Source organism: Aplidium turbinatum, chromosome 16 (assembly GCF_918807975.1).
Source record: "Aplidium turbinatum chromosome 16, kaAplTurb1.1, whole genome shotgun sequence".
Lineage (NCBI taxonomy): Eukaryota > Metazoa > Chordata > Ascidiacea > Aplousobranchia > Polyclinidae > Aplidium > Aplidium turbinatum.
The window spans coordinates 1,599,806-1,621,122 of NC_137487.1; the positions used below are offsets into that span (position 1 = coordinate 1,599,806).

Sequence of the window (21,317 nt, forward strand, 5' to 3'; positions counted from 1 at the left end):
TTAATCTTTGTAAGGTTTTAAGTACTACTTCATTCAAAGATTCTGTTATAATTGGTTTACATGTAAGCAAGTTATTATCCGTTTTGTATTGCTAGCGTCCTCACAAATGCAATGCTGAAGAAATGTCAAAGTACCACAGTGATGATTATGTCAAGTTTCTAAGGAGCATCCGTCCTGATAACATGTCGGAATACACAAAGCAAATGCAGCGCTGTAAGGGAATGATAATAATTTGTTTACCCTATAATTTTATTGCTTGAAGATATTTCAGTCGTTTTTGACCGGAGGAGGGAAGGTCAGTGATTTCTTAAGAGGCTTACTTACAAACAAGGAAACAGAATGCCTGTTCATTCTATTTGTTATAGATTTGTTTTATAGGACACTAGGTAATATATATTTTCGGTGGCGTACTCTTTAGAATTAAACCTTGCTTTCAAGATCTGTTTATGCCTATGGTGATCATGACCCATTTCTATATGTCGTATCATTGTGGAATAGACTAGTAGTAGGAGACTTAAATATGAAAAAAGTGAAGAAAATTGTGAAGAAAGAACGAGTTTTTGTGAGAAATGTGTGGAAACTGGAGGAAAAAGAAACGAGAATTAAGTTTGTGAAAAGAGCTGGTAAACATGAGTGCGCAGGACTTGTGGGCTTCATTTCAGAAAGGTGTCCTAGCAGCATGTGATGAAGTATGTGGGAAAAAGAAAGTGAGGAGGGATCGTGGAGACACATGGTGGTGGGATGAAGAGGTGAAGCATGCGATTTCACAGAAAAGAGATGCATACAAGCAGTGGCGCAAAAATGGGTCAGAAGAGAATAAAAAGAAATATAAGAGTATGAAAAAGAAGGCAAAGAGGGTTGTTGCAAGAGCTATGAAGAATGGTGCTGAGGAGGAACTTAATAAAATGGGGGAAAGCCAAAACAATGTATTCAGACTCATAAAGCAAATGAAACAGGATGGAAAAGATTTTGTAGGGGGAAGATGTATAAGGAGTGGAGATGGGAAGTTGCATTTCAGCCCGGAAAGCAGAGGAGAAGTGTGGAAGGAACATATGGAAAATGTTATGAATAAGGAGAATGTATGGGATCATATGACAGAGGTTGATCTGGTGGAGGGTCCAGTGGGAAAGGTTACTCGTGATGAAGTGGTGGAGGCAATGGGGCAAATGAAACTGCATAAAGCAGCCGGTCCATCAGAAGTGAGCGTAGAGATGATAAAAGCAAGTGGAGAGTTGGGAATTGAAGCAATGCTACAACTTAGCCAAAGGGTATTAGATGGAGAGGGAATACCGGAGGAGTGGAAGCATAGTACTGTTGTTCCACTGTTCAAGAGAAAAGGGGATGTGAGAAGTTGCAGTGCATATAGAGGTGTAAAACTACTAGAGCATGGAATGAAAATTGTGGAGCGAATACTAGAAAAGAGGTTGAGAACATTGGTGAAATTAAATGATATGCAGTTTGGATTTATGCCGGGAAAAGGTACAGTGGATGCTCTGTTTATATTGAGAAGAATGCAGGAGGAATACCGAGAGAAGCAGAGAAAACTATATATGTGTTTCGTCGACTTAGAAAAGGCATTTGACAGAGTACCAAGGAAAGTGGTGGAGTGGGCAATGAGGAAAAGAGGTATACCGGAGGTATTAGGGAGAGCTGTGATGTCTATGTATGAGGATGCAAGAACAAAAGTGAGAGTTGGATCAAATTATTCAAACGAGTTTTTTGTGAAGGTTGTTGTACACCAAGGATCAGTTTTGTCACCTCTGATATTTGCTATTGTGGTTGACGTTGTAACTGAAGGAGTGAGGGAGGGCCTATTGAGTGAAATTTTGTATGCAGACGACCTGGTCTTGACAAGTAATAGTATGGAGGGACTGGAGAGAAAGTTTGAGAAATGGAAAGAAGCATTTGAAACCAAGGGTATGAAGGTGAATCTTGAAAAAACAAAAGTGATGGTGAGTGGAGCAGAAGGAACAGTTGTTGAGAACAAAGTAGATCCCTGTGGAATATGTGGCAAGAGAGTGATGAGAAATTCAATGCAATGCAAGGAATGTGGAAAGTGGGTACATGCAAGATGTGCTAATGTCAAGAGAGCCGCAACAAGATTGGCGAAGGTTTTTGTTTGTGGGAAATGCAGTAAAGGAAGGAATGAAGTGGAAGGCCATGATGATGAGTTCTGCCATGGCATCGAAACAGTGACAGACTTCTGTTATCTGGGTGATCGGATAAATGGAAGTGGTGGATGTGAAGCAGTGGTGACAACAAGGGCAAGATTGGGCTGGGCAAAGTTCAGGGAATGTGGGGAAATGTTGCATGGCAGAAAATTTTCACTAAGGATGAAAGGAAAAGTATATCGGAGCTGTGTGCGGCCTGCAATGCTATATGGTAGCGAGACATGGGTATTGAGAGAGAGTGAACTGGCAATCCTGAGAAGAACGGAAAGGTCAATGGTGAGAGCAATGTGTGGGGTGAAAACGAGAAGGGAAAAAAGGACTGAAGAATTGTTGGATATGCTAGAGATGAGAGAGACCATAAGCCAACTGGCAAGGGCAAATGGAGTAAGATGGTATGGACAATTGGACATGTGATAAGGAGGGAGGAAGGAAGTTTTCTTAGAAAGGCACTAGATCTAAAGGTGGATGGGAAGAGGAAACGCGGTCGTCCAAGAAGAACGTGGAAACAACAAGTGAAGGATGAATTTAAAAAAGTCAGACTGAAGGAGGAAGATGCAAGGGACAGGGTGAAATGGAGAAAAGGGATTAAAACAATTGCTGCGCGGAAACAATCGGCCACCCCCACTAGTGGGGAACAAACAGACGATGGATTATGATGATGATGATGTATCATTGTGGAACTATTGTTATACTTCTTGGCTTTCAACTTGATAGTCTTCATCTCAAAAATGCTTCCTTGCTTGGCAAACACAAAAATAATTCTCTTGTTTGTTCTCATCTCGAGTATGCTTTCTCATTGGAGTTTCGACAATGATTTCTAGACAACACCTACTTCCTCTCTCTGTAAATGTAACGGGTTTCAGAGCTTAACAATTACCTCATTTTCCCCACCATACATCGGAGAATGTATCTGTGTTAAGACCAGATTGACTTCTTTCCGGTAGTGTTTCAGAACTTCCGCAATGAGCTAAATGAATATTATTGGCAGTCGAACAAGTTTAAATAAACCAATTTCAAATCAGGGAAAATCATTCACAAATAATACACAAGGGTTTTTATTTTTATCCGGTGAAGAAAAATACCTATATTCACAAAACTATACCCAAATGTTCTAAGCAGCAATAGATACAGGCCATGGTATGAAAAAGGTTAAGAACCACTGTGATATAAATACACTACTTAAGCTTTTTTAATGCTCAAACAATTGGTAGTTTGTTGTGTAATGTTTTTTAATTCCAACAATTTGAATTTTGACATTAATTTTCATATTTGCACAAGGATGATTTAAGAGGAAAATTGAGATTTGCAGTGCCTAGCTATTTGTTATGTGTGTGTGCTTTGTACCTCGTATGTCATAACTTACCGCATATTGATATAATTGTTTTGTAGTCAATGTCGGAGAGGACTGCCCTGTGTTTGACGGCCTCTACGAATTCTGCCAGTTGTCTGGAGGAGGGTCCATAGGTGAACCCCTTTGATATGTTTGTGTTTACGTTCAGTTTCCACATTCTATTATGATTATGTTTTAATGTCTTAATTATATATACTTATGATTTATTTTAACTAATGTCATTGCTTAGTACACTGGTACATATTTTCTTGGCTGCTATATTGCTATTATGACATTATTGTATAAAACGTGACCACACTTTATTGTCACTCCTTGTTCACTGACATTTAAAGAAATGAAATTCCAAAGAAATGCTTCAACATTGTCAGCTTCTGAAAAGCTTTCATCATTAAGAATGTTGCATATACAATAAAAGTACGGTACCTATAATTTGAATTTTTTTGTGCCAAACGTGCAAACAATGCCGAACTTCTAAAACTGTACAGTGCAAGCTCAACATCAGAAACAAGAATGACAAGCAGCCCAGAACTGATCAATTAAAAAAAAAGAGTCTAAGGTTGTGCGCCCGCCACTTTTAGGCTCAATCATGTGTACTTTAATAGGTGCTTAGTGGCTGCAACAGCACAGTATAATATAATGCATACCCCACGGGACATAAATATTCGGTATGTTATTTAAACAATAATTTCTAAAATTATTGTGATAGATGTTCCATTGTGCCAGTTGATAGACAAGAGAATGCTTTCTAGACAAAGGAAACGTATCAGTACCTTAGTATTTAAAATAATGCAACCCTGAACCGTGAACCCATCTAGCAAGCTCTTGATTCAACAAATGTATAAGGATAAAAAGTTTGTATTAAGCTAAAAATAACATAAGCAAACTGTGCAAGGAAACTGCACAAGTGCACACTGCACAATTATATGAATTTATCAGCAATCAATCACAATTATCTGCTGATATGTTGAAAATGCATTGTGGAAATTGTGGCTTACTCTCGAAGAAAATACAAATTTGTCTAACAAGAACCGCCACTTCTGGGTGAACTGATTTGCCATGGAGTTACGTAGCCTTTCATCTGTACCTTCTACGCCTTGTTGGTGACTGTTGCTGGTGGTTCTTGTGGGTACGAACCAGTGCGCTGCTGTAGTTTTTAATCCCGTTTGAGCTAGTGTTGAGTTCTTTCACCAGCTTGAAGATCATTTTGTGTGCTCTTGGCGCTAACAGTAGTGTGAGATTGAGTATTTTTATTAGAGTGATATTAACCAAGGATTTTTAGAAGTACGAGATGCGAAACTATCTTTTCAGAGTAGGGTGCATTAAAGATAAGAATTTGCCAGGCGATTGTTTTTCAGCATGTTCGTTAAATCTGCAACAAAATTTACGAACTCCTACAACATGAGTTTATCGCCTTCTCGCTGCAACAGTGTTTCAAAAATGAATCTGTTCAAGACAATTAACCGAAATTCATCCATTTATCTGTTCTATCTAAGAGTAGCACCACTGTTTTAAATATTTACAAGTTTTGAGCTAAGTTTGACTAGTTAGCATTGGTCTACTTTCGGGGCAACGTGATTAAAAATGCCATTTTGTCAGACATCTGGCAACTCATAACCAAGATCGCGTAATTTGCGCAGGGTTGATCTCTGAGTGGTCAAAATTGGTTTTGACCACTAAGCGGTTTAAGCCTGGTTTTTACCGGTGAAAACTAGGTTTAAACCGGTCAAAACCCAGAAAAATATTTTTATGTAGTGAATGGTCGGCTACCTGGGCTATGGGCTATTTAGGAAATGTAAAAGCAGTTGTGAGTTGTGACCATTTTGATATGCAGGCCTCAAAATAGCTGCCGGCCATGGCAGCCTGAACTTTCATTAATGGCCGCCAATAACAATTCGGTGAGTCCGATTCGGTGAGTTCCTAACCTCTAACCCCTAACCCTAAAACGGCAATGATAATTAGGCTACGGTACCCGATAATTAAAAAAAAAAAAATTGAAAAAATCACCGAATAGGGATCGGACTCACCGAAACGGGCCATTCCGCTGTCAGGCAGCCACAGATGGCTGGCAGGCAGGCCACAGATGGCCTGTAAAATTCGTACGAAAGATTATATTTATCTTGGATTTTTCTCTTGTTTCAGCGCCGCCAAAAACAAGACAGCAAACAGCGTTAAGACTACTACCTTAATTACATGTCGTGCTTCGTCTTATGTGCTACGCAACGGGAGGGCAAATGTTGCGCAAATTTTATGGCAAATGTTTTTCATAAAAAAAATTGTTGAAATAAATTCTTGTACTTCCTATCAAGCATTTTTTGGTTCATCAGAAATTTATTTTTAGAATTTGAATTTTCTCAATAATTAAAATAACCAACTGATTGAAATATCAAAAATAAACAGAGAAATTGAATATTTTTTGTTCCAAATCCAACATTTAGGTTATTGTTGATCAAAACAAAATATAGTTGAACATCATTACTAAACATGGAGGGTAATATTTTTAATTCAATTGAAAAGTAACTTGATTCATACACTAAAGAGGTTTTGACCAGTAATAGGTGGTCAAAACTGCCCGGTTTAAACCGATCAACCCTGAAGTTGCGCTTTTCGGTTAGTTCTTGATTTCCTTGATGTTAATCTACAAAGTACTTAGTTTAATACAATTTTAGTATTCATCGTTTTGTATCTACTTTCAGCTGGAGCTGTGAAGCTGAATAAGCAGCAGACTGACATTGCGATCAACTGGGCTGGTGGCTTGCATCATGCCAAGAAGTCCGAAGCATCCGGTTTTTGTTATGTCAACGATATCGTGCTGGCGATACTTGAACTTCTCAAGTAAGCATCTTAGGTCCAGGGTTGTGTTAGTTTTTGACTTCACATGTGGAATGTGGATGGACACTTGTTGTGGTACTGGTAGCTAAGTAGCCTTTCCTAGTAATACGTGATCTAGCAAGAGGGTTGCGTCTTATTTGTTGTTGAAAAACATGCCACAGTGAGGATGAAATTTATCCAAATGAAACAACAACCTGCCTTCTACTTACTAGCATGCATCCATTTGCCAACAAGGGCACAGACATTATCTCACATCATCAGGGTTGTCTGGTATTTCTTGCATTGAATAGCATAGACAGATAATTGATAGCAACTTGATAGGATTGAATTGCATAAACAATGCATAAAATAAAAATATAAAATATAACTAAATCAAATATAGTTATTACTATCTATCTGAAGCCTTTACAAATTGTTTCACCTAACGGATCATCAGAAGGTCTTATTCAAATAGAATCTTATTCTATTTGATTTATTTTTCTATTTTATTTGATTCTATTTGAATAAGACCTTCTGATGATCCGTTAGGTGAAACAATTTGTAAAGGCTTCAGATAGTAATAACTAGATTTGATTTAATTTGCTCTGCTTTGCTTTTTTGCTTAGCATTGAGCACTTTTTTGTAGTATTAATAGTTTTCATTGTTTTAAAATATAACTACATAAATTAGAACGTTTTCGGCAACCTTTCTCGGGTCTGCTACTATTCGGCTATTTCCCCATTCGTCTACAGTCCGATTCGGGTGGTTCCCCATTCGTCTACAGTCCGATTCGGGTGGTTCCCCATTCGTCTACAGTCCGATTCGGGTGGTTCCCTATTCGGCTACAGTTTTAAATTGTATTTTGCATTTTATTCCACAATCATAGGCGTTTTCAAAAAACTTTAGGGGGCGAGAAAGGTGATGACGTCATAACCATAACGCTATTTTACTCAATTAAAGTAATCTTTGATTAAGCTTAGTGTCTTGTTTATATTGATACCTAGGTCGCAAACCGAATTTATTAGAACCGCTGCTTGAAACGATTAGTTTTACGCATGCAGTACGCCTAGTCGTAAAAAATTTGATATTGTTAGCTCATAATTGGAACAGTTGGAAAACAAGCCGAATCCTTTTCTTTTCGTGCGAGTGAATACTGAATAACAACGATCAAGACAGTGAAGTTATCGAAATAAAACGCAAAAAATCATGATTTCAAGCAGAGTGGAAACCTGCTATCGGTTTTATTAACCTCGTATCGCACGTTTTGCTAATTACTTACCTTCAAAGCGTTAACAACGGCGAAGTGTTTTCTCTTTTGTTTTTTATCGAAAGTCTTTACAGTCTTTTATGGAATACCGTATACTCGAGTATAAGTCGAGATGTTCGCAAGTGAATGTCTCCTCAAAAAGACAGATTCAACCTATACACGGGACAATCTATTGTCTCCAGCTTGGCAGTTTTCAAAATGAACGCATTTTTACTGCCGCAAAATCATTGTTGATGTAGATCACGAAGTTTGAAACGGCGTCGAAAAGTAAAAGTTTTGAATACGTTTATTTCCAGTGATTCGAACTTAAATTTCAAATTTAATGATTTCTTGTCAATTCTAAACTTTATGCACTTGTTGAGCAATATGCAAAGATCACGAGACAAAACAGAAAGAGCTGTTTTAAGAAATTGATTTTTTTATTTTTGCGTGTAGGATACATTCGTTCTTATTGCCGGTGCGTAACATTCCATGATCGTTGAAGTCGATGTCAAACCTAAGCGGTCGCATAAAACAATGATGTCAGGTTGGCTAGTCGATAATGGCGGTAAGAGGCGTCGTTATTGCAGGCAAGATCTGCGACCAAGACCATTAAACACCTTTTCTTTTATCGGTTTTCAATTTAATTCTCACACATTGCGAACAAAACAATGTGTTCTGTTGAATCATAAAATTTGATCTCACAGCGGGAAGACCTCGTTGAAAATAGCGCGTTTAATTTAGCTGGTTTACTTAATATTGCAGTGAATAGTTTCATGACTATTCCAGCAGCGTAAGTTACTCTATCATCTACTTTGAAATTTCCATACCGTATGAGAAAGCCATGCGATCAGCTGTTGTTTTGCGGGCAAGATCAACGTAGGCTATTTTTCGCTTTCGGCATTCTTTAAGTCCGTTTAAAATTAAATGATCTAAATTTCTTTCCCGAAGTGTTTTATCTTTGAAACACCACTTGTAATAACCATTTTTGTTGCCCCTGGTTAGTGGTTACTGGTTAGGCCTAAACCCCACTCATCTAAAGCTTCGATAATTTCAACTATAAAAGAAACGATATTGTGGAATAAAATACAACATTCTCTAAATAAACAGAAGGCGTCGTTGGATTTGGAATTTTGTAATAGTTGAGGATTCTAATATATTCTAAGTTTGCATACAGAAGGCGACGCAGGATACATGTCGATTTTACGTGAGCAAACATCAACGAAATGACAGCGCAACGATACGGTGGATCTGCAACATCAGACCGCAAGAGCACTAGTACACCAGCTTAGACACTCTACTCGCCAGGCTGGGTTTGCGAAAGATTGAAGACGACCTCCGATTCAACCGTTTCCGCTGGTTTGGACATGTTGAAAGGAGCAGCGGATGGATAAATCAATGCCGAGATGTGCCAGTAACTAGGACAAAGGAGCCTGGACGTCCCAGGAAGACATGGAGTGACACCGTAAACGATGACAGGAAGCGGGGGCAGATGACCAACACTAGCCCCCTAGATCGTGATGAATGGAGACTAAGGATGTGCCTTGCCAGACCCCGTCCTACCCTGATTCTAGGAAATGAGACGTAAAACAGGAAGAAGAAGAAGAAACATGTCAATTTAATAGTTCAAACATTTTGCGCTACATTTCATTTCAATTTATTTTTCTTTGTCGGAATGCAAAAGAAACGATATTGTGAAATAAAATACAAAATACAATTCAAAACTGTAGCCGAATAGGGAACTAGCGGAATCGGACCATTCCGAACTTTCTTCCCTCGTCAGGAAAATAGCTTAATCCATCTAAACAAAACATCAAATATTCGAGAAATATATTTAAAAAATCATTTTGACACAGCCCCCTACGTTTGAACAAACAAGTTTTTTCAATCACAATTATTGTAATTCTGTCGACAATTATGACTTCAGAGCCATTATGACTTCACAAAGACATAAAAATGATCTGGTTAACCTCAATTTAAAATAAACAATATCACACCAAGTCTTGATTTCACCCCCGCCGACTGAAATCAAGACACCCATTCGTGCCAGCCGCTCGGCTTCTGATCAACGAAGCTGATGAACAAGACATCTCTGCGGCTACTTGGGCGGACCATAAATGGAATTCTGAATGGAGGTCAAGCACCACCAGACTCTATTCATTCATCCCCGACGCCGACACACGCCCAATCGGCCTGACACTACAGAGACAGGCGTGGATGCGCCTCAACCGTCTCCGTACGGGCGTCGGCCTTTTCCGCTCAACCATGCACCAATGGGGAATGGCTTCTTCCTCCTCCTGTGAATGTGGTGCCAAGGAACAGACCGCAGACCACATCATCAATGACTGTGCCATCTTCAAGCCACCTAACGGAGTGGAAGGTCTGCGCGTCATGGATGATGAAACTAAAGACTGGCTGCTCTCTAGCAGCCTTCCAGTGTAGTCCGGGAACATCGTGAATCTGGGGTGGTAAAAGGATAGACCCTCGGCCCCAGAAGCTCAGACGACGACGACGACGACACCAAATCAGAAAAATCAATTTATTAAAATATAGAGTTGCCACACATGCGTGGCTTCTTCAGTATAATCTTATTCGAATAGAAACAATTGAAATAAATCTATTTGAATAAGATTATACTGAAGAAGCCACGCTTGTGTGCAACTCTATATTTTAATAAATTGATTTTTCTGATTCGGTGTGATATTGTTTATTTTAAATTGAGGTTAGCAAGATCATTTTTATGTTTTTGTGAAGTCATAATGGCTCTGAAGTCATAATTGTTGTCCAAGACTTCACAATAGCTTAAATATAATTATTACAGGGTTCCCACGCAGTCGGGAAAGTAGGGAAAAAGTAGGGAATTTGAAAACCCGTTTTCCAGACCGGGAAAAGGTCGGGAATTATGTGAAACCTCCTCATGGTATTGAAAAAGTATGGAAAACCTTGATGACTAAATTGTAGATAAAAAATCATGCGATATGGACTGGATTAAACCGGATACAATACCGTCCTTGTCAGCTGGATCAGCTGTTAAAATAAATCACTACTGCACCAAGCGGTTGTTTTGAGTTTGGGTTCTTAGGTCAATCCATCCAGCATGGTTTTACTGATTTAATTGATCACAATTACAGAAGTGCCTACCAGCCTACCGTTGTTCAGACGTGGAGTGCTGGTAAGCTAGGCCTAGGTTAATACCTGATGTTCAGTGACTATGTGGTCAGATGGTAGGAGAACTAACCCAACTACGTGTAGGCTAGTTCAGGGCTTCCCAAACTTTTTTGCTCAGGATCCCTTTTAATCTTCTAAAATTTTCCGCGACCCTTTACGTTAAAAGGATAAACAATGCAAAATATACATTTTCTGATAGGATTTATTGAAAGGCTTAATTTAAACGAAAACTAAGAACAAGCTATTCGTAATCGAAGTCACTACTTGTAGCCTGCTGGAAACAAAAATCAAAAAGTAAACACATTTGTTCAGTGTGATGGACTGATGGGTGCGACTGTTCTCTGCTACAAAGCAAGCCTAGCCTTGGCCTGATGTTTGTCAATGCTGGCTTCAAGGCAGTTTCAATGTTACTTACGCTGGAACGGTATTTTATCAACGTTGAAAACACTGACACACACATAGCCTACATGGAGATTAACGGCATGAGTGCGGTTACTGCTAAGCCATATAATGGTGAATATTCCGCTCTAACGTTCGGCTAAGCCAAAAAGTATGAAACTTTTTTCCAGAAAATTCAAGCCACAACTTAAAATCAAAAGATAGATCTGCAAATTTTTCCAGGGATTTTAAAAAAGAGGTGTTCGGTAGTTTGTTTTTGCATACACGTAGACCTATAGCCTACATATTACATAACCATTTATCTGGACTTGGGAATCCGCTGTTAAAAGAATAATTTTGGCGCTTAAAGGGATACTAAAGGAAAAACCTGACTTGGCGATTTTCCACGTTCTTTCTGTTTAACGTGCTACCATAAAACGATTTTCAATAAAATTTTGCCCCATTGCGGTCTGACCACCATTGCGCGCGTGCTTTTGTCAGAGCTTTTAAAACGAGGTTGGGCTTGAGCAACGAAACGTGCGACTGTACAGTGTACAGTCTGCGTCACTAGAGACTAGCAATCAGCTGATCTCGTAATAATTGTTACTGCGGGCGATTTGACTGTAGGCTATGTATCTATGTACAATTGTACATCAAAACATCAGACAGTTTGCTCAAAACATCAGATGTGGTAACGTGGCCTTTGTTATTGCTGTCTTTTGTGATGTATTCTCGAGCAGTGTTTGCACTTTTTGGTTATTTTGAAAAATATGAAAATAAATGAAACATTGGACTTTGGGCCTTGCCAGCGCCATTGAAAACATTTTTTTTTTCGGTAATTTTTCTTGAAATGTGTTCTTGAATGTTCAGTTCACGCATTTTAATGCTTAATTTCCGTTTGAAATTTTCATTTAGTAGGCCTTTAAATGATTTTGTGCTTCAGTGTTTAAATGTTCTGTGATTCAGTGTTCAGTAGTTGCTAGTAGTGTGAATTTTAATTGTTTTGGTTTGGCTTATGGCAGGTTGCCACGACCTATTTAATGAAGCTTTGAATTGTAATTTCAGTATAAATGTGACAGTTTGTCCCGACTGGTTTCAGTTTGGGTCTTTTGAAAAAAACAAAACAGTTTTTTGTTCAAACAGGAATCTTCTGACAATATTATTTGATTCGGATGTAATAGAGTTCGGATATACAATTTTAAACTTATGCTATGCATGATTGTGTTTAGAAATAATACAGCACAGAAATTTTCATTGATGTAGCACTGTTAATGCGCAATTTAGATCGAAATTAGGTAGGGAATTTTTAAAATTTAGTATTGAATTAGTATTGAAAAAGTAGGGAATTTGTTTATAAAAAATGTGTGGGAACCCTGTTATTAGCTTGCAATGGGTATGCTAACAGTTAAAAGTTCAGTGAAAGATTTTTCATTTCTTGGTAACTAAACAATCACTTTACAAGATGGAGGCAATCAGAAGAAAATGTTATACAATCATGGGGGAGTGGGGGGGGCTTAAAGTTTGAGGAATTTTTAAAAAATACCATGAGGATTTTCATATCAAGCAATTGTTTTTTTGATATTTTAATAGCATAATTGAATTCCTCACCTATGAGAACATGGAAATAGACACTTTGTTCATCATAATTGGACAAGAAATGGTGACTTTGAAGCATTTTCACAAAATATTCCCACGCACAATGGCGCCACTAGTGGCAAAAATGCAAAGCTTTAAATTGCGATACGGTAACTTGAAAACGACACAAGTTATCAAAAAAAATCCAACAGTTATGAAAATCATTCTAAAATATGCACCAAATATGTAAAAATGAAGAAAATCTAAGAGATGGTGGTGTTCACCATTTGTTGAATTATAATGGAATGACTGAACTTCGAAATGAACACTTGGAAGAATTAATTCGCACAGCATTAACAATTTATCGTCGAAATTTTCAGAGATTAGCGAGTCAAGTACAAAACTGATATGGATTAACAATCATTGTGTTGTTATTGCTGTTATGTTAGTTTGTGTCAATTGATTTGCGGCTCGCCTGGTGTTTATGGTTTATCTGCAAGCTGCTTTTTTTTTGAACAACTTTGCCCACCCCTGCCATAGACAGATAACACTGCGTTTATCACACGTACACATTGTGCTATATTCAGAAATCCAGGCCATGTGGTGCATGAAATACACCAACAAACTACAAGTAGCTGAAATACACCAACAAACTACAATTTTGATACCAATTTGTTTTCTAAGCAACATTATTAACAAGGCAGTAATAACAAGCTAAAAGTATGACTGACCCCTCTCCCCGTCAATGTTTTGCATGAAACCACGAAGATTTAAGCAGGCCTATATGGCGATGCTTGTCCAGTAACCTTATTTAAGCTGTTTTGGCCTGTCTTACACTAATCTTTCGTTATAGCACTGCATATGTTGGTAGTAAACGCAACGCCAAATCATTCACTTTTGGCAAAAATAAAGTATTTTTGTTATCATATCTCAGAAATTTGATGTGATAGTAAAAATCTAAGTTCAGATTCGGATTCAGCACCCCAAAATTACCTGAAATCAGGTGTCAAAGTCCAAACAGTTTGTCAAAATCTTTTTTTTTTGTAGGATTGAATTGCATAATTCAAAAACAATACATAAAAGAGAACTACATACATTCGAACGTTTTCGGCATACTTTCTGCCCTCGTCAGGAAAATAACTTAATTCATCTAAACTAAACAATCAATTAATCATTTTATTTTTCGTCATTAACGCGTCCGGGACGAAAAAGATACTAACTACAAAAATCGATATAAACCTACCAGCACGTTAACGAACGGGAAAAGGTGGCAAAATTTTGAAAGGTTTAAAACGTGCTGAATGAAAAATTATGTGGTAGGCTATAAGTCTGTAGTTAGCACGGCCACAAAACCCAAAAAAACAAATAGCAAAAAATAAAACAAAAACAGAGAGAAGCACACATGTAGTAATGAATGACAGCCTAATGAAAAGTGTTGTGGATTAAATTTGCCAGTTTCAATATTGATGTGGATGAGCACTGAGCAGTCAAAATAATAATAATAGAATAACAAATATTCGTGAAATGTTAATAATAAATGACTGAAATTACAATCTGCACTGAGCTACGTATAAACACAACTGAAGAACAAACACAAAAGGTGTTAACGATCTGTTATAAACTTTATTACAGATCGCTAATTGCAACAATTGCAGATAACAAGCAAGCTAAAACCAAATTTTAGCACATTCTTGTTCCATTAGCTTAAGTAAAAGAACACCTATTTTGCCAAAATTGTGATGTTTTTGCGAATAATAAGCTTCAGAAGACCTTTCAATGACATTTTTTTAGAGAAAAACAAACTTGTGTGAAAAATGGAATCCTTGCCCCTTAAAACCCTATAACAGACACCGAAAACAAAGCTTTGTGAATAATTTGTACCACATTTTGGATGGGCCCAATTTGGATTTCGGACCCCAGTTCCAAATAGGCATACCGAGCATAGCAGATACTAGTCCTTCTATTTAAGGTGTTTATGATTGTTGCAGTCGTTTTTCTTCATCACACGTTGCAGTGTGAAATGTCAGATCTACCTTTTATGAGACATCCTGGAGCTGTTTTTCAACGACATCTCACCGCGAGACTATTTGTCTTAAATACTATTTTATCCATTGAGCATATCTTGCCTTGTTCTGATATTTCCGTTTACGATCGGGCACTGTACAGTGGAAGTGCTGAAGATTACTTTCAAACTGTTGTGAAAGTAATGGATGGTACAAAACGAAAATATATTTAAAAAAATCATTAATCACAATTATTGTAATTCCGTCAACCCTAGAAACCACCGCTGCATTTTCATGTCAGCCACTTGCATTTTCTCTTCCTCTCCTGTGTAACGGATGGTATGCAGTTCAAATGGTGTGCATGTGCTTTAGTAGTTGAATGATGCCTTCCTTTTCATCAGTGGCCATTATATTTAAGATATCACCAACGCGTTCTTTATATTGACATCGATATTCACCATGGGGATGGGGTGGAGGAGGCCTTCTATACCACAGACCGCGTGATGACCGTGTCCTTCCACAAATATGGCGAATACTTTCCCGGAACCGGCGATCTAAGAGTGAGTGACGTGAACTGACTGAGAGAACGCAGTTGAAAAGCAGTTTATGAAGTAAATTAAAAATTAAATCAGAGAGATCACTATTTTGATTACAACGGCAAAGTTTGCAGGAAAAGAACCCGGAAGTATTCACCCCTGTACAAGCTTAGTGTATTAAGATTTGTTGCTGACAGTCAGGCAGTTGGATTTTTACTTAAACTATTATTTTTCAAAACATCAGGACATCGGTGCAGGAAAGGGCAAGTACTATGCTTTGAACTTCCCACTGAGGGACGGCATGGACGATGAATGTTACGAGCAGATATTTCAACCTGTCATCACAAAGGTAAATGTTGATTCACTGGTTTTAGAATGATATACGGTCTTTTTCTTTTTTTTTATATAACGCTGTACCTATCACACATATGCATTGCTTTCATCGATTTATAAAGCAGACAGTGTCAGTGCAGCGAGTTCATTATTATCCTGAATTCCTTCCTTTGCTGATTGCCAATACAGGAACAAGATTCAGTACCACTTTTGCAAGGTGGTGCGACCCTACAGGGCTTTTTCAACACAGAATCTGATTTTGCCCATAGAAACCCGTTTTTTTTATAACACGGTGACGATAAAATTTGTAAAACCACCACATTCATTGCAGAATGAATCCTCCGTAAAATGAAGATATCAATCTTGTCATATAGCCACACTGCCACAGTTAGAAGTTCGCGTTTTCCTATTCCATGTTAATTTTATTTTCCAAGTTCTGACGTGTGCCACCTGCTGCGTCAGCACACAGTTTTCGATATTTAAATGTTCTTTCTCGCTCGATTTACCCACCATATGTCGCGATTAATGACATGGTGACCGATTGTTTTCGCATAAATAGTAATGCGCCACTTGTGGCGTGCAAGTTTATTTTAGACTGTTGCTATATAAACAAAACATTAAATTTTTTTCAAGGTGATGGAATATTACCAGCCGAGCGCGGTTGTGCTTCAGTGTGGAGCGGACTCTTTGACTGGAGACCGGTTAGGTTGTTTTAATCTCACTGTCAAAGGTGGGTGACTGGGTGTACAGTGTACAACTTTGATGTCATGGGAGAAAATTTATTTAAAATGAAGGACAAGTTCGTGAATTTGGGTAAATTTTTAACCCCACGCAAAAGGTAATTTTTTTTTCTCTGTCACTTGTCAGTTGATCAGATGAACGTAGCAACTAGTGTTAGAAACGATAATTGTCCTGATGAACACCCAAACTTTTCAGTATTCAGTTCTACTCTGGCGGTGAGCAAAAACAATTGCATTGTGGTACGCCGTATGCCCATCATCTGAAATTCTCTTTTGCTGATATTACCATTTACATTGTGTATTTTTATCTTATGCCGGCGACAGAAAGCATAAGTTTGCAACTGTTGCCATATGCCTGATCCAAATATAATCATAACGGCTGGGATGGTGTAGGTGTCAATTTGTCAAGATGGAGTTCACTGTATATCAGTTTGGGATTTTTAGCTTCATTCAGCGCAGCTTTGAAAACGTTTAAATCTTATAGCACACTTAAACATCACTTATACTGGTTGTAGGCCACGCCAAGTGCTTGGAATACGTCAAAAAGTTTAACATTCCCATCCTGATGCTTGGAGGGGGAGGTTACACAATACGCAATGTTGCTAGGTGTTGGACGTATGAGACCGCTGTGGCTCTTGGCCAGGAGATCCCTAATGGTTGGTGGTTATGTGAATTTTAAACCTCTGTCGCCTTCTTTTACATTGCATTTAGATTTCTGTTGTGCTTTCCATCGACATAATGTCAGGTTTTGATATGTTTTCAAACTTGTTTCTATTGTAATTTTGTTTTTCGTACTATTGTATATGGCTCCACTTCAAAGTTGTGCTTGATGGTGTGACCTGTAGCGTTTGCGTTTCCTGATGGTTTGAGTTAAGTTTGGCACTTTTTGATAACTTTGTCTTTGTAAGCAATCAATTCATGCCACTGATCATTGCGTTTCACCCTACTTCGTCACTATCAAACATTGTTATTTACTTACTTTTTACCCGCAGAACTTCCGTACAACGATTACTTCGAGTATTTTGGACCGGATTTTAAGGTAAACACTTATGAATAGTTACCAGGAACGTTCAAATTTTATTTTTTATATTGTGCCGTTGGTTTGTGGTGATCTTGTCTTAGTGTGTTTGACTGTTTGTTCCTGGCTGAAGTATTCAGGATTCAGGAATGCTGTCGACTGACACGAATAATCCAATCGTTTGTCCTTCAGCTTCACATCAGCCCGAGCAACATGTCCAACCAGAACACCACAGAATACCTTCATAAGATCAGACAGCGCCTTTTTGAAAACCTCCGGATGCTCCCGCACGCCCCTGGTGTTCAGATGCAAGGTGAAGGTTGTTGGCTTTAGGTCAATTAAAAACTGGTGAATCCACCATATGATATATTGTATTCCATATCGACCATTGCCGTGCCAACTTGGCGAGACCGGCGGGCGGCTAACCTGCTTTCTACGTTATAGATGTGCCTGCTGATGCCGTTGCAGACGACAGCGATGAAGAGACGCAAGGGGAAGACCCTGACAAGAGAATGTCCAGTGAGTCAGATATTGTGTTGCTAGCTTTGGTAAAGGTTTTCGGTTACAATTATATTACAATTGAATACGTGAATTCAAAAACGGCCAAATTGTGTCAGCAAACAGCCACTAACCTTCCGGTCCAGAACAGTTTTCGTTCATAAAAATTAATTTCGGGCTTTGAAAGCACTCCGCATCACTATCGTCCTTGGGTTCACTCGGGCCAGGCTGATTGAAGGAGCCTGAGAAGGTGACGATAACACCGTTTATTATTTTTCTAGAAGTGCGTTTGTTTCCGGTCCGATTTGTTTTAGAACCATCACATTTTGGTGGACTCCACCTCTCGACGATTTTCCTCGTATTTTTCCTCCTTTGAGATATCTCGTTATTTCAGAAGTTTCTTATTTTGGTATTGCGGGTTATTCCACTTGTATCGGTCAAAAATACCCACTAGGGTCCAAAACATTTTTAGGATCCTGGCTCCTTCATTGATATACCGGGGTATTGTAGCTGATACGGTTCTTCTCATTCCTAACACGAATTAATTATCGAAGAGCAAATAGGTTTGTCGTATCCAGGCTTACACCTGGTGGTTGAAGATTTAGATTAAGTGGACGGAAGGCAATGAAGCCAATCTTCGTGTCCACCTTCAGGCGTGCCTTTAAGTGTCCTGCCAAAGACACAGCCGCATGCTCTTGAGCGGTGTCGAACAGGCGCCGGCACCCTGTCGGCTATGCAGCCGACAGGTGTGACGTGATAATTAAAACGGTAGGTTATAAACATTTGCTGCTTCCAATCACACCATAACTATTAATTAACTATAATGTCATAATCGGAACTATCTTGTCCACTCGCAATTTGGCGAATAAATACAGTACTGTATTTTTAACAGTGTTTACATTTCGCCAAGTTGCTTAGAAAAGGTTTCAACCATGTTTTCAACCATATCCAGTTATCCACCTATGCATGATTCCAACTAATAAAATTAAAGGAATCGTTTAGTGTCATTTTTGACATGAAACCAAATACGCGGCAGTCGACATTGTTGCGTCCCACAAAGTGCCAAGATCACGATCAGTATTCGTGGTGCTAGATGCAAGAAGTGTGAGCAAAGAAGCTATGTACTATGTAGTTGTGACATGGAAATGTGGCTGTTAAGCGTTTGCAGCAGAATCGATGTAATGTTGAGCACTAGTCTCATTACAATATACGTACACTAGACTGCCGAAATGAACTATGCATTTTATTTGAGGTAATGCGGACAAAAAATAAAAAGTTCATAAAATACTGCAATAACCGGCTTAGTGGTTAGTGCGCCTGCCTCTGAAACGGTAAGCATGGGTTCGATACCTTGTCGGGTCATACCAAATGTTTTTTAAAGATGGTGGACAGTGAATCTAATTCCTGCTTGGCACTGAGTAATGGAGTGGATTCGGGTAATAATGTATTCAGTTGCGCCTCTATACGGCTGCATTGACACTGTCTGCTTTGTAAAGCGCTGAGGAGCAACGCATTCTGCAATGGATACAGCGCTATATAAAAAAACAAATATTATTATTAATATAAATGCCGCTACAAAAACGATTTCTGATCTTGGAAAAGTAGCCAAGCTGCATATTCGGTCCCAACTGATGTGAGGTTGTTACAGATGTTCTAGTCTCTTATTTGCAATGATTTAACGCTTCCGCTGCTATGTGCTCCCTCCTAGCTAATGCAAGAAGTCAGTTCGAAGTAGATTTTCGAGCTTCCATTCATTTTCTTGCTTGTCATGGCGGAAAAGAACGAAAATGGCTGCTCTAATACTTGGTCGTAACGTGAGTTGTAGGCTACCGGTGGAAATACCTGGTAAGTTTGATTAAAACATAGATATACAAATATAGGCTAGTTGACTTTGTAGAACAAAGCAATTTACTGTATATGCTGAGTTCTGTGTTGCACAGTAAGCAAGAGAAAGTTAAAGGAGTTCAAGAAAAAGTGAGTCACTCCAGTTTTGTCTTGGATGCGATTTATTTAAAATTTAGCTTCCCAGTAACCCCCCCCCCCCCCCCAAAGTTCAATTGCAGTAATACGCCACTGAGCCATATCTTGAATTAGTAATAGCACAGGACACTTGTTTGTCACCAGCATGTGGCGAGAGTTTGTTACGGGCTTGCCTTCCATTGTGTTATTGTTTATCAACACTTGGAAAGTAAGAGAAAAAATTTTAGCAGTAATCATGGCTATCTGATGATTTTGCAGATTTTGATTACTGCTACTGTCAGTGAATTTTTTACTTTTTGCTCACTCGCAATATTATAAAAGCTTTTTGTTGTCTTGGGGAAGAAGTAGAAAAAGTAAGTTAAAAATGTATAATTAAGACTTATCGAGTGGTTGACACTTTGACTGAAATTTTATGAATCAAACTGTCTTTGTTTTTTGACGCCTGATGATATTAATACTCATTTTGTCACCTGGGAAAGATGTTAAAATATATTTTTTATTTCATTCAGACAGTTACCAAAAGTTGACAAAATCTAGAAAATTCTGCAGAATGTGACAAATCAGGCCGTATCTCTAAGTAGCCATGCACTATGCAGTAATTCTTCTTCCACAGATTAATCATGTTGATCAGCTGGGACCTCCCATTTGAACTCCCTCCATTTTGCTCTATTTTTTGTTTTTGCTAGTACTTCTGACGTACTTTTTATTCCCTTGATTTGCTTGATATTGTCAAAATATTTCATTTTTGTCGTCGCTTTGTTCGTTTGCCTTGCACCATCCCAGTCAACATTAAATTTTCCAACGAGTTGCTTCATGCTTTGTGTCCGATATATCTTAGTTTTGTGAGGTTAATATTGTTAATCAGACTCCAGTCATCGTCCATTTGTTGAATAACAAATTCATTTGTTTTTCTTTCCATCCAGTTGATACGTAACAGTCTCGAGTAATTCATACTGAAAAAGTTAATTATGAAAGGAAAAGATACGATGACATATTCTCTGGATGTCAAACCGTAACAATGATCGATGTGAACAAAGACGGCAAAGCTGCAGTTGGTAGAAGAGTTAAGACGCTGCCTTTCAAACTATCTGACCAGGAAATTTTGTTTGTCTGGTACTCTAGTGGCTTGCATCCATAATTAATCGCTTGTTGTGCGTTAATGTATCGAGTGTGCGTGCATGTTTGTGCTCGTAATACTTTCCTTTGTTTTCTCACACGCGTTATTTTACTGGATGCTGGTCATTGCGCGTCATTTGTTGCTTTTAATAGCGATGTCTCAGTGATTTTTTGTCAAAATATTTGCATGATGTCACGACCTTACAATTGTATTGTGATGTGACAGGCTTGGATAGGTTTACCAACCAATTTATTGTATGGTTCTGCAGAGAGTGATCGGCAGCAAAGAGTGTGAATTGAAGCACTAAACTAATCAGCATAATTTTTGGTTTGTGACGTTTATTCCAAATGAGCTCGGTCGATTATAAGGAATCGTTTCTTTGTTCAATCCAGTAA

The 21,317-nt window shown here is 38.4% G+C and overlaps 1 protein-coding gene across 2 annotated transcripts in view; it reads left to right on the top strand.

Moving 5' to 3' along the window:
• LOC145785048 (histone deacetylase 1-like) overlaps nucleotides 1-21,317 on the top strand; it is a 46,767-nt gene that overhangs the window by 11,134 nt on the left and 14,316 nt on the right. For both annotated transcript variants that reach the window (XM_082596749.1, XM_082596750.1), the window contains exons 3-12: nucleotides 96-213; nucleotides 3,561-3,635; nucleotides 6,216-6,354; nucleotides 15,119-15,260; nucleotides 15,481-15,585; nucleotides 16,203-16,299; nucleotides 16,825-16,965; nucleotides 17,302-17,348; nucleotides 17,520-17,640; nucleotides 17,772-17,846. In XM_082596749.1, the coding sequence (XP_082452875.1) occupies nucleotides 96-213; nucleotides 3,561-3,635; nucleotides 6,216-6,354; nucleotides 15,119-15,260; nucleotides 15,481-15,585; nucleotides 16,203-16,299; nucleotides 16,825-16,965; nucleotides 17,302-17,348; nucleotides 17,520-17,640; nucleotides 17,772-17,846 (1,060 nt within the window). The remainder of the gene's footprint in view (nucleotides 1-95; nucleotides 214-3,560; nucleotides 3,636-6,215; nucleotides 6,355-15,118; nucleotides 15,261-15,480; nucleotides 15,586-16,202; nucleotides 16,300-16,824; nucleotides 16,966-17,301; nucleotides 17,349-17,519; nucleotides 17,641-17,771; nucleotides 17,847-21,317) is intronic.